Genomic DNA, 25,261 nt, shown 5'->3' with positions numbered 1-25,261 from the left:
AGTGGCAAGGAAGTAAGAGTAGCCTCTGGCCAAAAGCCCTGAAGGAACTAAATCCTGCCAGCAACCATGTACCTGAGCTTGAAAACAGATCTTTCCCCAGTCAAGCCTTCAGATGTGACCCCAATTTTGGCTTAAACCTTGAGTGCAAACTTTTGAAAGGCTCTGAGCCACAGGACCCTGCTAGGTTATGCCCAGATTCCTTACCCAGAGAAACATGAGAGAATAATATGTGCTGTTCCAAGTTGCTGAGTTCTGAGGTAATTTATTTTGTAGCAGTAGATAAATAATACAGTATTGAAGTGAAATAATCACTTACCAATTGTTCCAGTGGAGGAATGACATCTTTCAAGACATGCTGTGAATGATTCCTTCTGTGCCGGGATACCTGAAAAAATAGTGACATTTGATACTATTATATTATTTTTCTTTTAAAAAAAAACTTTAAATGATTTAAAAGAGTGTAATTTAGTAAAAGTGCACATGAAAATAACCATATTCAGATTCATTCAAAAAGGTGAATAAAGTAGATTTAAATGGGAAGTAAATGTTTTGGACATTAATTTGAGTAAGATGTGTACTCAAAGATGGCTGGCTGCAACAATATCTCATACTGCATGTGGTCTTCTTACTGTGTGACCTTGACACCCCTCCTATCAAATGGTGGGGTCTATGTTCTTTCATTTCAAACTTGGGCAGACCTTTATACCTGCTTTAACCAAAACATATGGCAGAAGTAATACTATATGGACTCCAAATATTAGAGCATAAAAATATCACGCACTACCCCCTTGTTCTCTTGGAATACTCCCAGCTCATCTTCTTCCACAGACACAGGGCTCTGTTCCTGCCTGCATGTTCTCTCTGTTGTTGGAGCCTGGAGCCCTGCTCTCTGGGCACAGGAGGTGTCCGCTCCCTTGCCTGCTGAGACCTGTGGAAAGGGGCTTCCGGGGCCAAGATCCCTTTTTCCAGAGGAAAAGCAGAGATCTGAGTTTACTTTCGTTTTTTCCATTTCGGATGTACCTTTGGGGACAGGTGGGGAGGGAAGGTGAGGGCTCTGGGTGATGCTATGATGTGGCACTGGCTATTGAGTAATAAATTTGCTATGGATTGTAAAAAAAAAAAAAAAATAGTTACCAAATCATCCCATACAGAGAGACCACAGGGAGAGACCTCGTAAGTTTTCTAGATGACAGACTAGCTGAGGTTCCAGCAGACAGCCAGTATCAACCACCAATCACGTGAGTATAAAGATATCCTGATGATTCCTTCTTCCAGCCATTGAACCACCCCCAGCTTTCAAGTCTTCCCAGCAGAGACCTCAAACACTGTAGGAGAAATAAGGCGTTCCTGTTGTGCCTTATCTGAATTTTTGACCAGATTCCATAAGCATAAAAAAATCATTGTTTTACACCTCTATGTTTCAGTGTGATCTGCAATGCTGTAGTAATAACTGGAACAAAATATTTAATATTGAAACACTTTGTGTTTATGCTATGTTAGGAACTCAGCTTTTTCGGAGTTAATGTGCTATTAATTTCCCTGTCTTCTACTATTATCCAGATATATATAAATATATAATAATCACACAACAAGTGCTTTTGGAACAAATTTGTTTTAAATGCCTTATTGTTCTTTCTCCTGAAGAAGCATCGTAGACAGATTCTATAATTTAAAAAAAAAAGGAGGAATTTATAATTAAAAATCATTATCTTGAAAATTTAAGTAGAAGCTCTCATTAAGAGCACTATTTCACTACACAGGAATTTTCCAGTACTTTGAATGAAGGAGAGAGTGGAAAGGGTTGGGACAAAGCAGTAGGAAGAAAAAGGAAGAGACAGAGGCAGAGACTGAGAGAGACAAAGAGAGAGAAAGACGTGAGTGCGAGGAATCTTTAAATAAAGCAGGCTCAAGTACCATGTCTAGAAAAGAACTTTGGATGTCTTTGACTCTGCTTACCAGCACATGCAACAGACTGAGGGGATTAGATCAATATCTACTAAGATTTTGAGAGAACTGTATTCCCAAAGAAACCAAAAACCTGGCCTAAAAACCCTGTGATTCTATTCAATCCCTGAATCCCATATTTGCTCCACAAAAACTGAATTATGAAGGCAGTACAACCTTCAAGGAAGCCATTCTCTTCAATGCCCACTTCAGATGTGGCCCAAGAAGGATAATGGGGAAGGAAGAGACTCTAGAAAGCAGAGGCAGAAACCTGGGAGAACAATGGATATGGGAAATTCTCCCAGAAAGGAGAGCCAGAAACTGTCTCTACTGCCAGGACAGGGTCTCACAGGACCTGCCCAGCAGGATTACAATCATCACTTCGGTCCAGAGACTGTTGGTCATTTACCATTCTTTCCTTTACAAATGAGAGGATTTTTGTTTGTTTGTTTGTTTGTTTATTTCCAGGTATCAAGTTCTTGCTCCACCATTGTCTATTGGATATGATGGGGAAAGCAGGACAGAGAGCTTATTTTTCAAGTTCTAAATTCTTAACACCCTGGAGAAAATTTGGGCCTGATGGAGAAAGCTACTTATCACCAGAGATTCTGGAACTGGAGCTTGAGGCAGTAACTGGATGGGACTTTTGGTTGTCTCCTTTGAGGAGGTGTATGGGTGTATTTCTAAGTGTTGGAAGACAGGTGCAAATTGATATATGGGAGGAAGGAAGAGCCTGGTGGTCACTCACCAAATTCTGTGCTCTCTTTCCTGGGCACATCTCCAGACTGCACTTCTCAGCCTGCCTTACAGTTAAGAGTGGCCACGTGACTAGTTCAGACCAAAGGCAAATGAGCAGAAACAATGAGAACCACTCCCCCTCCAAGGCTATTAACCAGTGAGTGCTCCCCCGCAATGTTCTCTTTCCTAGTATACTGGCTGGGAGTAAACATTAACCGAGGCCTTATGGGAGGACAAAGATGCAAGTTGGGGGCCCTGAATCACCATGTCAAGAAAAGCCAAGCACAGGCCAGGAAAACTCACTTTGTTTTATTTAGTTAACTTTTTATTTTGGAATAATTTTATACTTAGAGAAAAGTTGCAGTGAGGACAGAGAATTCAGGTAGAAAATTTCCTTCGAACTTCTATATAGCGAGAAATAAACTATTTTGTGGAGCCATCATGTATTTTAGAGAATTTTATAGGTGTTAACATTACCATAATTAAGATAACCATAGTTGACACTCAATCAACGTTGAAATGAAAGGTCTTTTGCATAAGAAAGCTGTGAACAGAATAATAGTTAATGGGAGAAATCCTAGCAACCAAAACTTCATACCTGTTATTCATTGATATTTCAGCTTCTCAGCAGGGGGAGAATATACATATATTTGGTATTTAAGCCTCTTAAGGAACTAGAATTTGTTTTATATTGCTATGCATTTAGAATTTACTACTCTCAACTATTACTCATTATACTAAGATTTATAATCTTCAGTGAAAATTTAGTATACATGTCATATTCAGCTTACAAAGGTCAGAGAATTCTGGGATAGAGGGAGTTTTCTTGTTCCATTTTCTTGCTGGATTTATAGTCTTGGCGTAAAAGTCATTCTTTTGGCATGTAAAGTACCTCAAGCTTGAAATATTAGAGAAAGCAGTAGTATGTAAATGTCTCCACGATACCAATGAATAGGCACCTGGGCATTCACTTGTGTCAGTTTTACCATTTCTTCTATGGCCAAGTCCATGCCATCTTTTGTCCTATCACTACTGGATTTTAATGGGCATAGTGGTCCACAATCCTCTAAATATTCCCTTCTAGTCACCTATAGAAAGCTTTCTTATAAGGCAATGATTCAAAATGTGTTGTGTACATACTGCCAGGGGTACAAGAGATGATTTTAGCTGATGAATGTTTCAATTTTAATTATTATTTACATAATCTTAAGGTTTAGTAGAAAAATTTATCACATCAGAGCCATTTATTAGTGACATGAATACATTTTCCATTAAAGTTATTTAAGTATATGAAATGTGGGGAAAAAAAGCACAAACACAATAAGTGAATGACTGAAGTTTGGGAAACAAATTTTAATGGGAAGAAATGGAATCAGAAATGACCAGTTACTGAGCGCATACCACCCTTGGAGGAAACCATTGGTTCCATGGTATAAACAAGAATTCAACTTGAGAAATGATACAACAATAATACTGCCTGCTAACATTTACTGAGTGCCTATTAGTTGCCAGGCACTGTTCTAAGTGTTTTGCATGTACTAAAATATTTAATTATCACCCAAACATTAAGAGATCAATGACATATATTTCATAAAGGTAGAAACACAGACACACACCTTTAAAGTAACTTTGAAAATCCACAGCTAGTGAAAGCATGGGTGATGTTTTAACGTGAATCTAAGCCCTCACTTTATTGTTTTTCCAGAAATATAAATGTATATGTATAAAGACAGTCACTAAATTCTTGGGGAACTACAGAGATCCCCTGTGTGCATAAGCGGATATTCCTAAGGTAGAAATTTGAAGAGAGCCAAACTTACAAATTCGTACACATTTATGCAGGAAGCTAGAAATCAGATTTCAAATCTGTTATGAATCATCTTACTATTCCTTTAGGGGAAGTAATATTGCTGATCATTCCTAAATCAATAAGCTAGCTAATCTATCATGTTCAATCAAGTTATGAAGATACGGAAGAAAAGAAAACTTTCATCACCTGTCTTTTGCTTTAATGTCTTTCTCAGTTAAGCATTAGGTACAGAAATATGTTATGCCAAATCAGATTATGCTGACTGAGACTTATCATTTAGGAAATTCTGGATCCAAAGCTGCTCAGTTGTCTTGCATGGATATCTGAAAAACTTAGGATGTTTCAAAAGAGCTGTGTTTCTGTGACATACTTAATTGAAATAATAATTGTAAAGAAAATTTGAGGTCAATCACAGTCTCATGAGGTTAAGTTTGAAGGGAAAAAAGGATTCTCCTAAGCCACAGTATAAATAGAGAAAATCTTACAGTTTATATAATTATTTATCAATAGCTTATTAGCAGTATCTGATAATTTTGCAAATTTTTATGGGACACTCCCTTGAGAAACAGTCCCACTTAAGACATCAGTTTTTGTTTTTTTTTGAAGTGCAGTTGATTTACAATGTTGTATTTATTTCTGCTGTACAGCAAAGTGATTCAGTTTTTTATGTATATATACGTATACATATATATACATTCTTTTTTATATTCTTTTCCATAGATTTTTTATAAACCATTCATTTTAGCCAGTAAACATTTCATGTTTAGTTATACTCATATGCCAGTAATTTCTAATAGCAGGTGCTTAAAATGTACCTGTTTGTTGACATTATAAAATATCTCTAATACTAGTATTGCAAAGAGAGCACATACTTCATTTTGGATAATCCTTCATTTTGGATAAAGTTCTGGATATCAGAACTTTTAAATGTACCTGACATCAAAAAACCTACATCTTGTTCTGTAAATTGCTTCTGGATAAGTTTCAGAACACTGGCAAGGTTGGGCTCCATTGTTTAATCTTAGATCCTTTTCACTTTTGCAGGAACTGTTAATTAATCATTGAATTTGAAAACCTAAAATAAAAGTCAAAATATTAGCAGTAGCTTGATATAAAAATTTTAATACATTATTTTCTCTGTGAAGTACAGAAGTATTTCTTCTGAGGAAGCCTGAAAATATGATTTTTATGTATGTCTGATTTCTTTTTATGTCTCCAAATAATCTGAAATAGTATACAGACCTTCCCTCTAAACATAAGTGAACATGTATGTATACCCACCACACATTTAAGTGTTTATAGCCTGATTTTTTTTGCTAGTTCTTTTACTCTTAAATTATGAAATATTGGTTTCAATATCATTTTTTAATTCCCATCTGAGAATTTTATGAATTGCTACCTGTCAATTTACTTCCAGCATTTTAGCAGAAAGAGGCCTTAACAATTCCACACTTCTCCAGCCTATTTATTAAGAATGTTACTTAATAGTTTCTTTTGAGGTGACATGGTTATGTCTTAAACTGTTTTTTCTCTCACAGTATTCTGCATCTTAAGCAACTGAGCTTTCATAATAAATACATGAGTTGATGGCAACCCTTCCTTTGAGGAGAAAAAAAAAAAATGTCAGACCTTATCTTTTTTTCAGTGATGCCATCTTCCTATTGATTTATTTTTCCAGTAAATAGAAATCATCTGTAGCTACCATTGAAAAAACAGAAATACAAATATCTTTTGACTTGGATTTTTTTGAACTCAAAATTAGGTTAATATTATATATCACTGCAACTTTTTTAGATCAAATCTATGAGTTTTCTCCTTTATCACTGCCCACTATGCTCCCTGCTTCCACTCCTCTGCCCTCCCCAGGTACTTTAGCTTTCTAATTGTGCAAAGCAAAGTGGAAAATGAAGTATTCAAGATGTGTAATGCATATTTCCCTTTAAATTCCTTTTTGTTCTTATTAGAATAAGCATCATAATTAAGTTTTTCAGATACCTTTTCCTCCAAAAAAAGGAATTAAAAGTCACTTTTTCAAAGTGTCTCCATTTTTTCTTCCATTCCTTTTTTCTTTTAACTATTTAAAAAATATGAAACTGATGGGTGGGTCTAGTACTTGATATATTACAAACTGTAAAAATAACAGAATTTGAGCATATTATTTTCCTTGTTTAGGAGCATCTACTATGAGAGTTATACATAAACATGAAACATTCCACATAGCTCTGATTTTAAATAGATTACCATTTTTGATGAAAGTTTATATCTTGCGGCTTAGAATTGAAATAAAATCACTTGAATAAAAGCATTAGTTCCAACATTTCACAGACATGTACATTTTCTGAGGCATACCTCCCGTTAGCAACCTCCCTGGATACTTGGATGAAAAACAGAAATAAATTTTTGGTTAAGTTTAGTTTTTATCTTCAGTTTCTCAAGAGTTTTTGTTTGTTTGCTTGTTTGTTTTTGGTATATCCCAAGTCTTATGTTCAAATCTTCATTTGTTTTGCAAGTTCTTTTTCTTAAAGCTACTACAATCAGAAATTAAGGAAAGTTAGTGAAGCTTTTTTTTTCTTGGAATGTGGAGAGGTGGCCAGTATTTCTTAAACTCACAACAATTTAGTTGTTTAGAAATAATAAACATCAACCTAAGTGATGGCTCTATTTTTTCAATCATGTGTATGGGGTAGGTAACTGATTTTGAAAAAAAAAAAGGAAGTTAAGAACATATAAGGACATTACCTTATCATGCATTTAATGTTCTAACTTTACATATTTGTAGGCACATATAAAATTTACGCATGCCTCACAATTATTCTACCACTAACTAAATGTATCCTTCATAGTCCTAATGAGAGGTAATGACACAAACCATGGAAAACCCAAATCTTGTTTTACTCCTTATTAATGTACCACAGTATACTGTTTAACATTTGTATTCTCTTCCTCCATCTGCCCACAATATCATTCAATTACCATATTGGGCATAAGCAAATGTTTTTTTTTTTAAATTTTTCCATAAACCTTTTTTGGTTGTACATTGTCAGTCAGAAATCTGACACTCTCATCTCTTTTATCCCCTGCAGAAAATGAAAGGGAAAGATTCAGAAACCTTTTGGTGGGTATACTAAAGTTTATCAGCTTTTTTTTTTTTTTTTTAGTTTCTTGAATATTCTTTAGTCAGCATCTGGGTCACCTGAAGCTCTCACCAGCCTTTCAATCCTGGGATAAGTCTAGTCGAGTGAAATTCAGCTTCAACCACATATTCTTATCCCAGAGAGCCAAAGGTAAGTGCTTGCTGGAATGATTCTAAATCCTTTATATTTTCCCTCCTTTATTTAGTCACAAACATGTGTGTTCCTCCAAGAAGAAAATCAAACTGCCTCTTACTTTCCTGTTTAAATAAAAATGAACTATATACAGCGCACACTTCCTTGTTTATTGCTAAATACTGTTTTAGTTTTCTCTCTTTTTTTTTTTTTTTTGCATACTTTCAATAGAATGTTTCTCTCCAAGAATTTTCTCAGACTGAGAGGTATCATTCATATGGAACTTGGACGCTCCACAATTTTAGCCTTCAAATGCACTTGTAAGATAAAAACTACCAGAAGCAAGAAACACAGAGATATCTGGGTAATACAATTTTTTACATTTTCTTCATGTAAAGTGCATTTATGTATTGTCTTAATTTTTAGCTTACTTTTTTTCTTTATAGGTTCATATATATTTAGCCATGAATTTCCAAATTGCTATGAGAAAATAAGGGCCAAATAGACACAGAAACATCTTATTTCACTCATAATACTACCAATGGTATTAAATCTAACACATTAGATAATTCATTAGAGCCGGAGCTAAAGTTACTACCATTAGCGGATAAAATAACTTATTCATCTCTTTTACTCTCCATACAGAGATATTTCCTCTGTAAACAAAAGGAAAGAGTTTAGATAGATTAAGAAAATATAGATGGGTATCTAGAACACTTGGGCCAAACAGATATTTTCTCCACAATGGCAAGTCATATGTTATTTTTTAAATAAAAAGATTCAAGGCAGTAGAAAACAATACCAAGGAAACTATCTCACAAAACCTCAAAACAAAGGAAAATAGAAAACAAACAAACAGTTATTGAGGGTCTAAATTATTAAAATGGTCTACCTATTTTTAGCTAAATGAAACAAATCATTGTCAAATCGCCATTTGGCTATGTTGGGCAGAAACAAACTATATCTAATTTCATGATGTTTAACAGTCTGGAAATACTCAACAGATTAGAAACAGGCTTTATTTTCAGTCTCATATTTCAGTCTCTTTCATTGTCCAGAAGGGCTTAAGTTGAAATATCAAATTTACTTCTTACTTTTTCAGGTATATGTTCAATCACTAAAGAAGAAATTCTCTTCTTTGGAAAGCTGTAATCCACGATATATCAAGTTTGATCTATGATATGTAAAGTTTGACAAAGACATTTACCCACAGTCAGATTTCTACAGTCTTTTGACACCTTTCCTTGCACATCATTTTTTCTTAGCGCAAAGATGGAAATATACTATGTAACTCACTGAAAATGCTCTCCCTGTGTCGAAAGGTCACTTCTAAAAGCATTGTGGGAGGCAAAGCTTTTAATAACTATGACATTCTTTCAAGAATTAATGGACTTTTGGTCAAATATTTAAAACATGCATATGAATGTTGTTGGCATCTTTAGTGAATGTCTAATAATCGTATCTTTCCAGTTTCCTTTCTTCAGTTATTCTTTGAGGTTTTCATAGACCCCAAACTCACCTTCTACTGCCGAAAAAGCAGATTAGTTCTGAAGGTTAATCCAACTCAGCAGGATTGAAGGATGGCACTTTTCCTTGGTCGTAAGTACGTTGGCTCAGGCCAGACAGCTGTTAGGACATTCTCCTCTGGGAATCGTGCCCTCAACACCCACTGCTGATGCACATACATGGTCTACTGGCTGCCGACTTCCATGCCCATCTGCTCAAATGGCATGGTGCCCACTCACAAGTTGGCTGGATCCTTGCCCTTAGTGTGTAGGTGCCAGGCAATGATGGGTTTAGATGGGCAGCCTGCATAATACTACAAGAAGTGACAATTTTTTTCTTTCTCTCTCTCCAGTATCTGTCTTCTGTGCCTTCTCTGAAAGAGAAACTTATGTTTCTCTACCTCTGATTATACCTGTGGACACATGTGGCCTTTTACAGGTAGATATACAAATACACTCAACCTGCTACCAACAGTTAAGATGAGAGGGAAGAATCCACAGAGCCCCAAATGGCAAGTTCTAATTCAGAAATGGGATGGATTGTGAAAATCCCGACCACCTGGAGTCTGTCAGAAGAAATTTAGCAAGGGTGTAAGTACGGCAGATCTCTCACAGATAGCAATGGCACCAGGAAATAGCTTAAGTTACAGCACTTTTTGTCTGTCGCAGCTCCAGCACAAATCACTTGCCTTGCATTGAAAAGGCACGTACAACAGAAAACGAAATAAATCAGGCAAAAAGAACAAGCTTAATGGGAACACAATTTATATGCTCAATGGGGGCAAGGGTGTAAGCTACAATATTCAGACCTCAGAAATAGCCCTTACTGGAGGTCCTAATAGAGAGAAAAAAGAAACAGAAAATAGCATCTCTCTTTCCAATCTACAGGAAATCCGTGGAGAGGAATAGATTGGCATAGGAGGTTGTGACTTTAATGATCCAAAGCATATGAATGCTTGTTAGCAGACAGCAGACAGACATAAGTAAGAACAACAGTAATGGTTGCATCTGCAGCCTGGCCTATGGCACTCAAACCCATCAGGCTGCTTTGGAAAGCAGTGCCGGAAGGTATGTTAAAGCCTTGCTTTCCTTGTGTGTTTATTTAAGGGTGATTGAATCCAGGGTGTTGTCAGTCTGCCTTGGAGAATGGTTATCCAATGTGTAGGCATGATCTTTCTCCCTGAATATGTTCTGTTGAGTCAGTTAGTTATGTGTGACTACTTGCTCTGTCCTTGTCTTTATGCAGTGCCAAAATCCTCCAGTCCAAGTTCCAAAGGAACAGGGCCTAAAAACTTTTGGCTTGAGAATCAAATTAGGTTTCTCTGCTTCCCTAGCCAGAAATGCGTAAATACCCAATGGCCAAAACCAAAGAATTTGACATTGTGGAATGAATAGAGCTGTCATATACCACTAAAGTGTGGAAATATCTACTGTTTGAAGTCAGTACTAGTTCAACATCTTTAGTAATCAGAACAGACTTCTTTGGACACCTTCATGGGTTAGTCTGGCTTTTGATTGGGAACGTTTCTGGCAAGCTACTGATTGCAGATATCAGAAATGCAAGAACATACGGTTTACAAGAGAAAATCTGCCATTTTTTCCTATCAAAAAAAAAAAAAATTCTCAAAAGCAGCACATTTTCATAAAAGACAGACCCCTCATCCTGTTTTTCTTATTGACCTTCAAGTTAGCACCATGCTTAGATGTATACTTAAATGAGAACTAGTCAAAGAAGAGGTAAGTTTGAATAATTTGAAAAAGTATTTATGAGAAACTAAATTTGGAATTATTTGGGAGCTGCTGGTGAAAATAGACAAAGAATGGGTATAGTCATCCAAAACTCTTCAATCTGATTTTTATTCTATAACTGTCAGAGCGAGCTCCCAGAATAAATCATTTTCCTCATGACTTACCACACCTTGAGTATATTACAGTAAGAGTTACATACTACTAACTTTTTGAAAGCGAAAAAAAGCAGATGTCCTATCTAGAGACTCTTGAGGGTAAGGACCATGTTTTACTCATCTTTAAATCAACTGAGCTTAGTATAGTGAGAAATACATATTATGGAATTGGTTACTTCAAATTTCATATTGCATCATCTTATACATGTGACTTATTTTTCATTGAATTTACCAAGACCTTCAAAAGCCTATAATGTCTTGCCCTGTGATACCTTGTTATAAACATATTCATCATTCTTTCCAAAATATGGACTAAGTTAGTAGTCATTTCCAGACGAAGTTCCATAATTTCTCATAGGAGGTTTGCCATCTATCCTTACTGAAATAAGGTTGAACTTTCAAAATGATCTCTCCATTAGTCTACAGTTGAAATAACTGACACTAGTTGGATAATGTTATAGTTCCCTGATCTATGTAGTATACCCAATGCTTGGGGCTTACACTCCTCTTCCAGAGGAAAAATCTGAGAAGATAGATAGATATAGATAGGTATAGATATGGATATAGACTTAGGTAGACATATTTCTGTAATAATGGTTTTAAATAGCATTACACAATTATGTAGATTATTATTTTGAACAGTTCTATATTCTATTATCACTTACCCTCTGGGCAAATTGTTTTACCTCTTGGTGCCTCTATTTCCTCAATTGTGAAATATGCAAGGTATAGTTGTTATTCCTCATAGGATTCCATTAGAAATAAGTAAATTAAAACATATACAGCTTCAACCACATGTTAAGTACTCATTAGTATAATCTCTGCTATACCAATTATGTAATTCCTCTTTCAACAGTCCTTCTAGTAAATGAGTAAATATATTTTAGTACATGGATAATTAACATTCAGTCAATGTTCTTTTAAAGTGTTTGATGCTTTTAAAAACTCTTTTAAAATGATTTATTTCTTTACTTTAAGAAACTCCAACTATTTCTTCTAGGATACTCTGAAAGCATTTTAATAGAAAACTCTTTAAATACTCAAGAAGTGGAGTTATACTGGACATGCACACAAGGAGGTGGGAATCCTGGGGTTTTAGAATTTTGCCTACCACAATCCCACCTCTGGCCCTCAACAAATCATGTCCCTCCCACAAGCAAAATACATCATCCTCTCCCACAATTCCAAAGAGTCTTGTTTTATTATAGCATCCACTCAAAGTCCAAAATCGCATCATACAAATCTAAATCTCATTATCTCACCAGCTCAAAGACCAAAATCTAGTCACCTAAATTCAGTTTTGAAAGAAGTTGAGCTTGACTGAGATCAACTATTAAGTAACAGAGGCAGGATTCAAACACAAGTAATTTGATTCTATAGCCAGTGGTGTTTAACAACTTTAATAATGTGCACTATGCTATGAAGTAGTTATGATTATTGCCCTCATTGCATAGATGATAAATCTAAGGCAAGTGAAATAAGATTGAAAGTTAGCGAGTGTCAGAGGCTGTTGGTTAACCCAGATTCATTCAATTCAAAACCGCGTGCATTCTGACTCCAAAGCTTTTAAATGCTGAATCTACTGCCTCTCAAAGTGAATATTCAACAAATGCTTGTTGCCTGTCCATCATATCACACTGTTTGTAGATCAAAATATAGACTAGTGTTTATCAACTTGTACTGAATTATTTTCTTACACCTAAGTGCCTATTCTATTTTCATCATATTTCAAATAAGAAATTTTTATAATCATCTTGAACATTATCTAAATGAAATAATGATAGCAATGTTTTGGAAATCAAGACAAATAGACTAATGGTGCATATACTTTACTATAGTATTCACTCAAAAATAGTGCTACAGATTTGTATTTGGTATATCCTGGAATTGGAAAATGACTATCTATCTGTTCTAGATATTATACCAGCTGAGGTAAAGTTGCCAAAGTGGACTTTTAGTTGAAACTTGTGGATTGAACATATACCTTAGTCCCCCCTGTGTACTAAAATCAGAGTAAAAGGATAAAAACGTATTCATAGAGAATGAAAATGTGAGCAAAAGTGGATAATACATCTCAAAAAATTTTTGGAAGATAAAAAGTATATGAAAGCATTGTATATTACTTCGTAAAATGAAAAATCTACAACCTCAGTGTTTGCAGCAGTGGAAGATGAGGATATTAATGATAAAAAAGTTAGTAAGTCCCTCCCTCCCCACAGAATGTTCAAGAGGCTCATCACTTGGAAGCACAAGGTACGATGAGAGATAAGGTCAAAACTGCCTGCAACAGCCATTATCGGAAAAGCTGGACTCCCAGGCTCAGTCATTCATTGCACTCATTTATTCATAGCCAGGAGACCGCTCCCAGACCTGCATGAGACAGACATTAAATCAGGCAGTTTCCAGAGTCTTGACTTAGGATCTCCTGGCATTGCAGAGGGAAGAGAGGAGTGCAGTACTCTGAACTAGGGTATTAAAGCCTACATACCAAGCAATGGAACCCTCAGCACCCATTCTCAACTTTTCTCCCAGAAATGCCAGTGGCAAAAAATGTATCCCTTCACCCAGAAGACTTAAGGAGTCTACTCTAGAAGGATGAATGGTTCTAAAGTCCTTCAGATACTGAAACTCGGATATCCTCAATGAAAAGCTTGCATCAACATGTTCTACAAAAATGCCTGGCAGTCAACAAGCCCAACACGCCAACTCCAAAAGAGGCATTTTAGTGCCTCTTTTTAAAATAGGAGCATGCAGGAATGAGTTAAAAGAAATTAATTAATATATGACATATAATACTATATAATATATAATATTTATATATTATACTTATAGGTCATATATTATATAACACTTATATATGAGTATAATTACTACATTATATGTATAATAAATTATAATCACTATATTATATATTTATTTATTGAGCACCAAATACATACAACATGTTCAAAGTGCTGAGTAAAATAACCTCTGCTTTAATGAAGTTAAAGTCTTTGGGGAAAGTCCCAAAATGGAAGAGGAATATCAAAACAAGCAAATCTAAAAAGGAACCCCAAATAAGCAGAAATAAAAAACAAAAAAGAAAATTTAAAAAACAACTATTGTTAATATTATCAAGAGATAAGAAAATACATAGGATTCATAAAAACAGGAACAATAATAATAAAGAGAGGCATTTGTAAATAAAAATGTAAATAAATATATTAACTCAACATAATTCTTGGAGAATAAGAATAATAAATATGTCAGGAAATAGAAAAACAAAGAGCTGGATTATAAAAAAGAATAAATAAAAATAAATAATCTGAGAAGTTCAACATCTGCCTTATAGGAAAACCTCAAAGGACAAAAATAAATTTTTAAATGCATGGGGAGAAATTTTAAAATAAAGTACAAGAAAATATCCCAGAAGTTTATAATATGAGCTTTCTGGTTGAAAGAGACTATCAAGTGTCTGGTGTAATAAATTAATAGGTAGGTCATGCAATTATAGAACACTGGAAATAGAGAGAGAGAGGGAGAGAGAGAGAAAGATCACATACAAAAGATGGGAATCAGAATGGTGTTAGGCTTTTCTAAAACTGACTGGAGGCTAGAAGAATGCTTCCACAATTTAAGGAGAAAATACTGTCAACCTAGATTTATGTAGCTTGTTAAACTATCAATCAAAAGACAGAATTGAATAAAGACATCTCCAGATATAAAAGGACTCAAAGCATTTGTTTCCACTACATTCGTATTGGGAAACTCCTGAGGAAAATTAGCAAAATGAAGGATTTGACCAAGGATAAGAAGGCATTGTAAATAAGGCCTGGAGACATAGAAATATGGCAAAGAGGAGCCCATGTTCACAGATGTGTGTCAGGCCAACAGTCTTCAGTCCAAATTGAAGTAAGGTGATGGAAAGCAATAGAAAGAAAACAAAATTTTAAATGGGGATAGACACTATTTAATGTTTCTGTGTTTGAGGAAAAGATTGGTAGGAGTTTGAGAGATTTGCTGACATCTTTGGGTAAATTAGCTATAGATATGACAAAATGTAAGTAAATTAAACTAAGGCAATTATTAAGTCCATGAAAGAAGGTTGAATACAAAAGGAATGATAATTATATAATAATTCTTGGCTCAACTGGAAATATTTAGAAAATCACAATAATGTCAACTAGTAATTGAAACAAAAATTGTGACAGAACTATAATGAAAAGAGTGAGGGAAGGGAAGGTGTGAGTGTAAGAGTGCTAATATTAAAGTATCATAACAGAAAGTTAACATATGATGCCTAAAATAGATAAATCAGGAAAAGTCTGATGGCATATAGTGTTGAAAAACATGAAGGTTAATGTAAATAAGAAACAACAATAACAAAAAACTAAAGCTGTTGAAGGTGGTAGCCTCTAGCAAGTGAGATTGATGAGTAGACAGATGGAGAAGCCAGAGGAATGCTATGTTTAACTAAAAGCTTTCTAGACTAATGTCTTAACTTCATGTATAACTTTGATAAAAAAAAAATAAACACTGACTACGAGTTAAGTGTAACTTATCATTAAAAAAAATTAAAATTTTCTCCAAATAGTCTTGAAAGAGAGAGAAAGAAAGCAGGCAATTCTCACATCAGGAGTCTTGGTAATCAATCTCTATCATGAAAAAGTTCCACCTGCCTATCAGAGTTGAATACAAAAAGAATTTTAAGTCTGAGTCAGCAGAGAACAACTGGAATAACTTACAAAATCACACCCACAGAGCAACTAGTGGATTCAAGCCCTGCATTCACCATTAATCTGCATGATTTGGGGCAAGTTATTTAACGTCTCAGTATCTCAGTTTCCTCATCTACAAAATAGAGAACATAACAGCTTACACCAATAGAGTTATGGGATGATTAAACAGATTAATACTTTCAAAGTACATACGAGAGCACCTGGTATGTAATAAGTGCTGTATACACATTAGCTATTATTATCAAAAGAACTCCTGAATTCTGAACTCTAAGAGAGCCCTCCTAAAATAGTGGCTTCCTTAGCCCTTTGATCTTCCTAGAGTTCCCAGTTGAAGACTCACTCCCTAAATGTACCTTCTAAGGGCAGGGAGAGGCAGGGTCAAAGGAGAAGACAAGGGGAAGTGCCCCCTCTCCTATTCTCCCTGGCCTCACTTTCTCTTCTCCAGTGAAAGCATTTCACACAGACAAATGAGTCTTCACAAAACAAATAGCCAAGGAATGAAATGGTTACATTTGTATTTAGCACCATATCCCCAAAAAGCATGCATGCTATTATTTAACCAGATGTTTATCTTTCTGGACATTAAGTGGGAGAGGCTGGGAAATAACCCCTTGGTTGTTATTAGTGGGTAAGGTGCCATTAGATCCCTGGTTCCGTGATGTCCACGGAAAGATTTTCATGTTTCTGTTTTTTACAGACATCTACAAAGAAAAAAGAAAGCCTCTTCACTAGTCACCTACTTAAAACCTTCTCATTTTCAAATCAAGGGAAGCTGCCAAAATTGTATTAATTTTTTAAAAATAACTCTCTCACTAATGCTCCCCTTGGATAAATAAAGGGGGAGTCTAATTCTGAGCCCATTTTTTCTCCTCCATTGTGTACCCACCACAACGCACAAGTCAGCTCATTAGTGCTCTCAGCAAGGGCCATCATTTTTAAATGATCAAAGTGTTTGTTTGGGGAGAAATCAGTCACATGGAGTAATTGTTCCCAAACTGTGATCCTGAGCATTTAGGGGAGAATCCTCTGTGGTTCATTTAGGAGATATTTTAAGGGAAATGTGAAGGCTAATAAAGTACAGGACCAAGTGGGAATGTTTTGAAGATAAAGGGACATAGAATGGTCATTATATTGGTTTGGGGACAGGGATTTGAAATCAGTGGCAGTTCAAAAATGAGGGAAAAGAACCTAAAACCATGGTATAGAAAACAGGTGCAAAACAAACCTAGGAAACAATGTTTTAGGTCATATGCTAAAAGAAAATTTTTATAATAAATGAATTTTGTCATATAAACTCTTAAAATGAAAACTATATACAGCTAAACTTTAAAACAGAAAACTTTAACTTATTAACTTTTCAAAATAAATGTTTTCATAGTGCAAATGTCAAATTCTTCCTCTTTGTAAGTAGAAATAATTTAAATAAAGATTGCTAACTTTTAACCATAACAAAGAAAAATGTTTTTGTTCCTATTTCATATGCTCAAATTTCCCTGGTTATTTGTGGCTTTACTGCTGATTTGATTTTCCTCATCCAGCCACAGTGAAAGACACACCCAAATCAGCAGCAATAAAAAAAAAAGAGCTGATAATTATTTTTGAAATTTTGGCCACAAGTTCGACAGTAGCTTAATGGCAAAGTTTCCTGAAGGAATGTAAAGCGTATTTATTAAATATCCTTTACAGGAGTTTGGTGGGGTTTTTCACAAAGAACAGGACATATTGCACACAGCTACAGGAAGTTAATTTGGGGTCTCATTTAAAGAAGAAAAGGAATAAGATTGGGGGTTGGAAGGTTTGGTAAAGCTAATGAATTTGGGGTTGGAATTATTTAAAATATGTATTCCATACTTTTCTTGTAAACTTAAGATAGAATACTTTTCCTTTTCATTTTATGAAACATAACTTAAAATTTCTGCTTAGGAGAAATCACTTTCATATGACTTATGAAGCCCTTCTGATGATACTGACAAAGGATAAATAGATTTCCTACAATAGCAATTAATATGGGAATCTACAGTGCCTGGTGAAGAAGGTAAAATTCATCTTAACCAAAAAACAAAGATATTTCTAGAGAAAGGATCTCAACTCTTTTTGGACCTCCAAACATACCTGAAGGAAACACACTTGCAAGTAGCAACTCTTACTATTGCAGTGATTATAGGCATCGGGTAGCACTCCTAGCAGACATTGAAGAGTCTTATATTACAGAATCTTAGAGAAGACTGCAATTTGAAAAAACCTGCTCCTACCCTGATCCTAGATTAAAAATCAATGAGAGAACCAAAAGTTTAAAGCCAGGAAAAATATAGAAAATGTTTAAAGTATATGAGCTTAAATCTGTGTTAGTAGTTAAAAGCAATGGGGCAAAGAAAGTTTCAGTACGGATAAATTAAAAAGAGAATAAACATATTTTTATTTTAAGGTAGTGACTATATGCAGTTCATCCTAGTAATCCCAAAGATCAGCACAGTACTTGGTATATAGCAGGCATGGAATGAATGTTGTTAAGTTGAATATTAAAATATCAATAAAAATATTTCACTTTATTTCTCAAAATGATTTCATATAATTAGCCCATTTTATTAAAAAAATGGTATTGTACAATATACAGGAAATTATTACATCCTTTTGGAAGATAAGGAAATTAGGCTACAGTTTAAATGGGTATTTCTTGGGTTATTTCTATGAGCAAAATATTGAGTCCAGCATAGACCAGGTAGGATTACTATGATAATAAATAATATTTATTTTTTACTTACATCCCAAATGTCATTTGATCTACAAAAATCAGCCTCTTAAATTGGTATCACTGATTTCTAAACTGAGGTTCAGAGATATTAAGTAGCTAGATATTAGATCAGATCCTATACCTATCCACAATGTTTCCTTGAGGCCACATGAAGTAGAATCTGCAGCTCTCTTTCCATTGGAACATGCCATCCCAAATATAGATGGAAATATGAATAAAGAAAGTAGTCCTGCTTTATTCAAATCAAAGTCATGAAAGAGTATTCCTAAGTAAGCAACAAAACTAAGTAAGTTTGTCCAGTTTGCTATCAGTGCTGTCCAATTTTTTGAGGTCACATTTATACAGATAGACTTTCAGTTGGTGCTAAAGGCACTTGTCCTTCAGACTTTTGCCTCCCCAGGAATCTTGCCTTCTCTTTAGTATATGCAATCCTTCACCCTGTCGAATGCTATTCTTTGCAATTCAGCTCACATGATATACTTCAAAATATAAGCTAACTGAGCAACAAGCTGCATCAGCGGCTGTGTCATTTCAGGTTACATGTTTCTGTCCTTTCTTCATGAGACTTGGGCTGCTGGAATGCTGACCTCCTTAGACTGCCATGGGCTACTAGTCAAAAAGAAGGAAAGAGCTCTGAAGAGCAAGGGCAATCACAAAGGAGAAACTTTTGGCTTGCCTAATATTACATGCCTATCTTTTATCCTGCTGTGCCAACTTGATGATTTATAAAGATTACCTTTTTATGTGGTTCCAACTTTAAACTTCAATTTAAGGACAGTGTCTATTTCTTTTGGTCAATTTTGCTTACAGTAAACAAACTTATAACCTGACAGCATTTTATCTTTAGCTTTAAAAAAAGACAATCCAATACAGAGAAATCTACAGAGTGTTTTACCTAGAGTCCTATTCTCATACTCATATTGGAACTGTGTGACTCTTTCAGTTGCTATATACTTTTATTTCCCCTTTGTGTGCTCCTCTTTCTTATCTGATCCTATTTTTGATACTTTAATATACTTGATTATTTTTTCAAAGATATGTTTATATCAGTACAAAGAAAAATGGTAGTCTTTGATGGTGTCCCCTGAAGTCATTTCCATTTTCCTCACTGATCATTGTTTCCTTTACACAGAAGAAACATGCCTTAAATTTGAAAGAGAATTTAAATCTCTAAAATTCCAATAACATAGACCCCTTGAAGCTGATAATAATTAATCATTGGTTATGAATAAATTACAATATTTGACAACACCCAACAGTCCTGCTGACCTTCTCCTACCTTTGCTTTGTCCTAGATTCTGAAGACTAGCTCTTCTAAGGGGCTTAGCATAGCTCCAGAACCAGTCCTAACAGGAGCAAGAGTACGTCAGCCTTCTCTGACCCACTACCTTAAGAAGATGAATAGTCAGTGAGCCTCTCAAGACTCCAAATTGGTGAACAACCACCCTAAATTTCTGATGCCAGTCAAGCCTGAATGTTAGGTCCAAATTTGAGAACTCCTGTGGCCCTTCCATATCTTCTTTGCCTGCCTCTAGTATTGACTTCAGCTATAAGATTGATCTCCCATCCTTGACAGCTAGCCTTTGGTACCCTGATATTCTCCAGTGATAGAGAGGGCCTGTCCTGAACCATGGTTGGTTGCTGAAGGGCTGCCTCCCCTGAGATCCTGCTCATACTATTTCCTGGGACTAGATTAAATGCTTAGTATCCCTGCTGCCTAGTGGGGGCCCTGCAACATATAGACAGATCCCTTATTACAGAATACCATCTCATTCAAATCCTTTGTGACCTTGTTCCTGCCAAGCACTTGAACCAGCTGGTACACATGATTGCCTAAAATATCTCTGAGTTTCTTTCAGCATCAAACATTTGCCTTACCGGATACAGTCCTTACTAATGTATTAATTCCCACCCTAGTAGAGGTTGAGTTTTTCTGGTGAATGGCAGCAAGAGAGAAGAGAAGCCCCTACAAGGTTTATGAAGCCATATAGATGATGCTATGTTGGTTCTGCACTAACTCAATATTCTCTTGTCTTTCTCTAAGTTCCTCTCTCCTCTCTGTCTCTCTACAACACACACACACACACACACACACACACACACACACTCCTTAGGGAAAGGTTTGGTAGAGAAAGAATTAAAAATATAGATTATCTAAGACATAGATGAAATATGTCTAGATTTTCAAAAATGTAGGGGGAACTGGAACCTTACATGCAGAGTAAAGGGTGAACATTTCTGGCTTCTAAACGCAAGCTGACATCGTAGTGTAGTGCTATTGGTTTCATAGGCTCAGTTTCAAAGCAGAGGCTGGCCAATAGAGAGTACTCTTAGTTTTTGTTTGTTTATTTAACTTTGGAGCCTGAAAAGTTTGGCACCCAGTGAAGAGTACAAGCTGGATTCTAATTCCTAAGATCTAGGTTAAGTTCAGGAATCTGTATTTTTAAAAAGCTCTGCCAGTGATTCTTATGGTCAGCCACATTTTGTAATCACTGAAATAGAGAAAGGTGATAATTTCCCTGAGTACCCTACATAACAGAATGTATCCTAGTGTGGTAGCAGAAGAGCATTTCCTATTCCAAGTGAGCCTAAGACCCTACTTCTAGGAATTCGGTTTTAGTGTCTGGTGACTTCGAAATCATCGTCAAAGAAATAAACTGGTAATCTCAGGTTGTGAATGAAGGCAGTGCTGAATAACTGGAAAGCATTTTCCAGAATGAAAGAACAAAAGCCAGGAAAAGAGATCTATCCTGTTCTAGGTCCTGAATGGATGTCTAGACTTGGCTTGCCCATAAAAATGGTAAAGATGAAAGGGTATGAAGATAATCCTAGAATATCCGGAAAAGCGACTGGTAATGCCAACCAAATAAAGGGACTACTCCTTATACCAGTGAGATTAAACTAAAGCTGATGAATCCAATGCACCTACTTAGTTGGCTATAAGTGAGGATAAACCTCAAATTGCTAAAAAGGCAGGAAAAACACCTGAATGACAGTGCCATTTACACCCTGGGATGTGCATCCTTATTTAGGGCCATATCTTTGCTCTGTAAGTTTGTTAGTTACCATATTACTAACACCTACCTTGTAGGTATAGAGATTAAGTGAGACTATGTGTTTAAAGCACTGATGCCCTTTTGGGGGTTGCTTCTGCTCAACTTGGTCTGCCCAGACTCAGTGAATTTCCAGCTAATTTAAGGCTGTCAAATCTACTTTGCCCAGTGTCCAAACCCATTTTAATACAACCATACAAAATTTGGAACCTAATATAACATCATCTAGTCCAAATATCCAGTTTTAAACTTGTGAAAAATGATACCCAGAGTCTGTACAGGACTGATACCAGAAGTTAGAAGTTCTGCACACCAGCCCAAGAGTCTTTCCAAGATTTAAATCATGTTATTGTTATCGCCATTAAATCCTCTAGCAATCCAAAGAACTCTCACGTAAATTTTTTGTGATCATAAACCATGACAATAACAGAGAGCAATGGCTTGCAAGTAAGAGAAGGTAACGGTTATTGGAGTTTCACGTGTGACAGTTGCTTTGTGCTTTATGTGTATTAGGTCATCATTTCGATCTCAAAACAATCCTTTGGGAGAAATTACTGTTATCATTGCAATTTTTAGTGAGGAAACTGAGACACAAAGAGGTTATAGAACATGTAAAACGTCCCCCAGTTAGTGAGTTGTTAAACCAGGATCTGAACCTAGTTTGTCTGCCCACATTTTTAATCCAACAAATAATATTTGGTGGAAATTTCAGGGGAATTTCTTGGCCATAGACCAGCTGGCCACAACTTAAGCTAGTTAGCTACTCAATGACTTAACCTATCTGTGAAATGAGGAGATTGGAGCCAATGATCTCCAAGGGCTCAAGCAATTCTAAATTGTGTTTCTATGTTATATTCTGCATCTCATCTCAGAAAATAAAGCTTAAGATTTATGAAGGATATATAATATACCCCCAACAACAACAAAACTCAACACAATGTCAGAGAAAAATCGCAGCCAAAACATTTTGTTTTTAGGTGTATAACGATTCCAAATTACTAAAATGTGCTTGACATAATGCTATTTTTCTGAGTGTAATGAATTCTACAGTCCAGTCATCATGAACACTTATTAGTCACTTTAGACAATATTTAGGCAATATCTGTTTGTGATAAATTGAAAATTTTAATGAGAACTTTCAAACTAATTGGTAACTTCTCAATTTCATTTTTTTGCCACCTTTAGAGTAAGTCAATATGAAAGAGAGATTTCATCTCTTAATAGGGTTCATAAATGCATAAAACTGAGTGCTGATTTGTAGTTCTCTCTGTAAAAACAATAGCTATCATTTTTTATCATATTTTTTTTCTGAAAACAATACAAAATCCTTATCCCCTAAGAACTTTTAGTCTTAGGGAGGAGACTGACAATTAGATAGACAAGTACATTGCAGCATGAAAAATCTTGGAATCCTACTCAAAGTAGGTTAGTATCTCTACCATGCTCTGGAGCAGAGGCTTAGTCTGCTTTCTTGGATGCCAGATTCTCGACTTAGATAGAGGTTCTCAAACATTTTTCAGAGGACTTTACACTCTTAAAAAATTTTAAGTTCTTTAAAGACCTTGTCAATGTGGGATATATCTAACAATATTTATCACATTAGGAACTAAACCTGAGTAATTTTTAAAAATATTTATGTATTAATCAATTTATACATAGGAATAATAAATCCTTTGCTTATTAACATAAATCCCATATATTTATGAAAATAACTGTTTTCCAAAACAAAGAAAAATGCAGTGAGAGAGAGGCATTCAATTATATTTTTTGTAAATATAAATAATATTTTAGAATTATTATGAAAATGGATTTGACCTCCGGGATCCCCTGAAAGGCGAGGAACCCACAGGAATCTCTAGATCACCCTTTGACAATCACAGATGTAGAACACTGCCTGTCAGATCTACATGCACATATATATGAATGAATGAGCAAATGAATATACAATTGAAAGTAAAAGGTAGAAAAATGCAAAGTCTCTTCCTGTTATCAAATCTTATAGTGAATATTCTTTATGTTATCTGTCTTGAATGCACTCCCTCTTTGGTGAGAGTGGGGACAGCCTCTCCTAATCCAATGAAATCATCCTGGTGGGTACTGTCCAAATTATAAGCTTGCCTTTCAGTTCTTGTCTTTTAAGTTCCCATCCAAGGTGACCAGTCATTGGTCTAAGAATGGCTCCATAACCAAAACAAAGCCAAGTCTTTGCCTGAGATTCTTCTAGCTCAAACTGATGGGGAAGGACTTTTTCTTCTACAAGAGACCTCCCTATGCATGTGGACCGCTAGCTCTCATCTTACCCACTTTCTTGAGAAAAGATTATCTGTCTCAGGGGTCAAAGAAGCTAGTATTTAGAGGGGCAAGGGGCAGAGGTAGAGGATAGAATCTTTCTAAATTTTGATTATGTGGCAGATTTTGTCTTCCAAGGTGTCCACAAGATCTGCCATGCCACATGTTCTTCTTACAACATTACATTGACACTCTTTCCATTAAGAATCTGTATATTAGTTTCTCTTAAATTAGGGGGTCTGTTACTACCACAAAAGTGACACTATATGACTTCTAAAATCAGTACATAAAAGGTCATACAACTTCCATCTGGTTCTCTTGAGACACTAACACTTAGAAACTAGTCATGTGCCATGAAGAAGCTGAAACAGGCCCTGGAAGGCCCATGTGGAAGGAAATAGAGTCACCTTACCCCCCAACCCTCAGCTCTAGTTGGGCTTCTAGGAGACAGTAGCATTGATTTTCTAGCCATGTGAGTGAGCCATCTTGGAAGTAAATCCTCCAGGCCTGAGTTGAGCTGCCCCAGCCAATGCAATGAGCATTCCCTACTGAGTCCTGCCCATATTGAAGATTTATAAGTTACATAAACATTTGGGGATGGTTAATAACACAATGATAGATAACTAATACATGCTATGAGAACCAATACATTTTTTTTCTAGTTAAACTAATTTAAATTGGGTTTCTACATTTGAAAACAAAAGAATTGACAAGTACAAGATGATTTTTATATAGATTCTCCGATTTGTTAGTTGTTTTTCACTATTTAATATTAAGTGATTTCCTCTGCTATTATCTAATAATTTTAACCAGCTGCCCAAAGCCCACGGTCGTTTTGGATATATAATGATTAATTTATTAATTGCTTGGCTTCTGCATATAAATATCAATTCCACTTTACTCTTGAATGATGTGAAACAGATAAATTAACAAAGCAGTAGATTTATTTTCTTACTGAGTAATTTCCACAATTGTTTTTGAAAGTTGCAAATAAAACTTTGAGAAAATGTATTATTGTATAGATGAATAATAGTAAAGTTTCCTACATCATTGTTCGCCTATTTTCCATCAGTATAAAATAATCTTTGTGAATCTTTATAATTGTGTGACAAAAGCATCCTGAAGTATTTTGCTTAAGGAATGAGGTCATCTCGCTTTCTCGCATGATCGGTTGGTAATATAGAAGAACCTTTCAAAATATAGGAACTCAGTTGTGTTCAAGCTTGACAGTGTAGTGATTCCCTTGAAATTTGCCAACAATAAAAAAAGTTCTCTCTAGATA

General features: G+C 35.4%; 1 protein-coding gene across 1 annotated transcript in view; it reads right to left on the bottom strand.

Moving 5' to 3' along the window:
- The window catches only part of ARHGAP15 (Rho GTPase activating protein 15), a 593,253-nt gene that overhangs the window by 546,568 nt on the left and 21,424 nt on the right, over positions 1–25,261 (bottom strand). Inside the window, exon 2 of the mRNA XM_061199772.1 lies at positions 317–385. Within this exon, the coding sequence (XP_061055755.1) occupies positions 317–385 (69 nt within the window). The remainder of the gene's footprint in view (positions 1–316; positions 386–25,261) is intronic.

The sequence above is a fragment of the Eubalaena glacialis genome, chromosome 1 (genome assembly GCF_028564815.1).
Source record: "Eubalaena glacialis isolate mEubGla1 chromosome 1, mEubGla1.1.hap2.+ XY, whole genome shotgun sequence".
NCBI classification, from domain to species: Eukaryota; Metazoa; Chordata; class Mammalia; order Artiodactyla; family Balaenidae; genus Eubalaena; species Eubalaena glacialis.
Note: the sequence above shows the minus strand (reverse complement) of the source record. Positions and strands in the feature narration are given on the sequence as shown.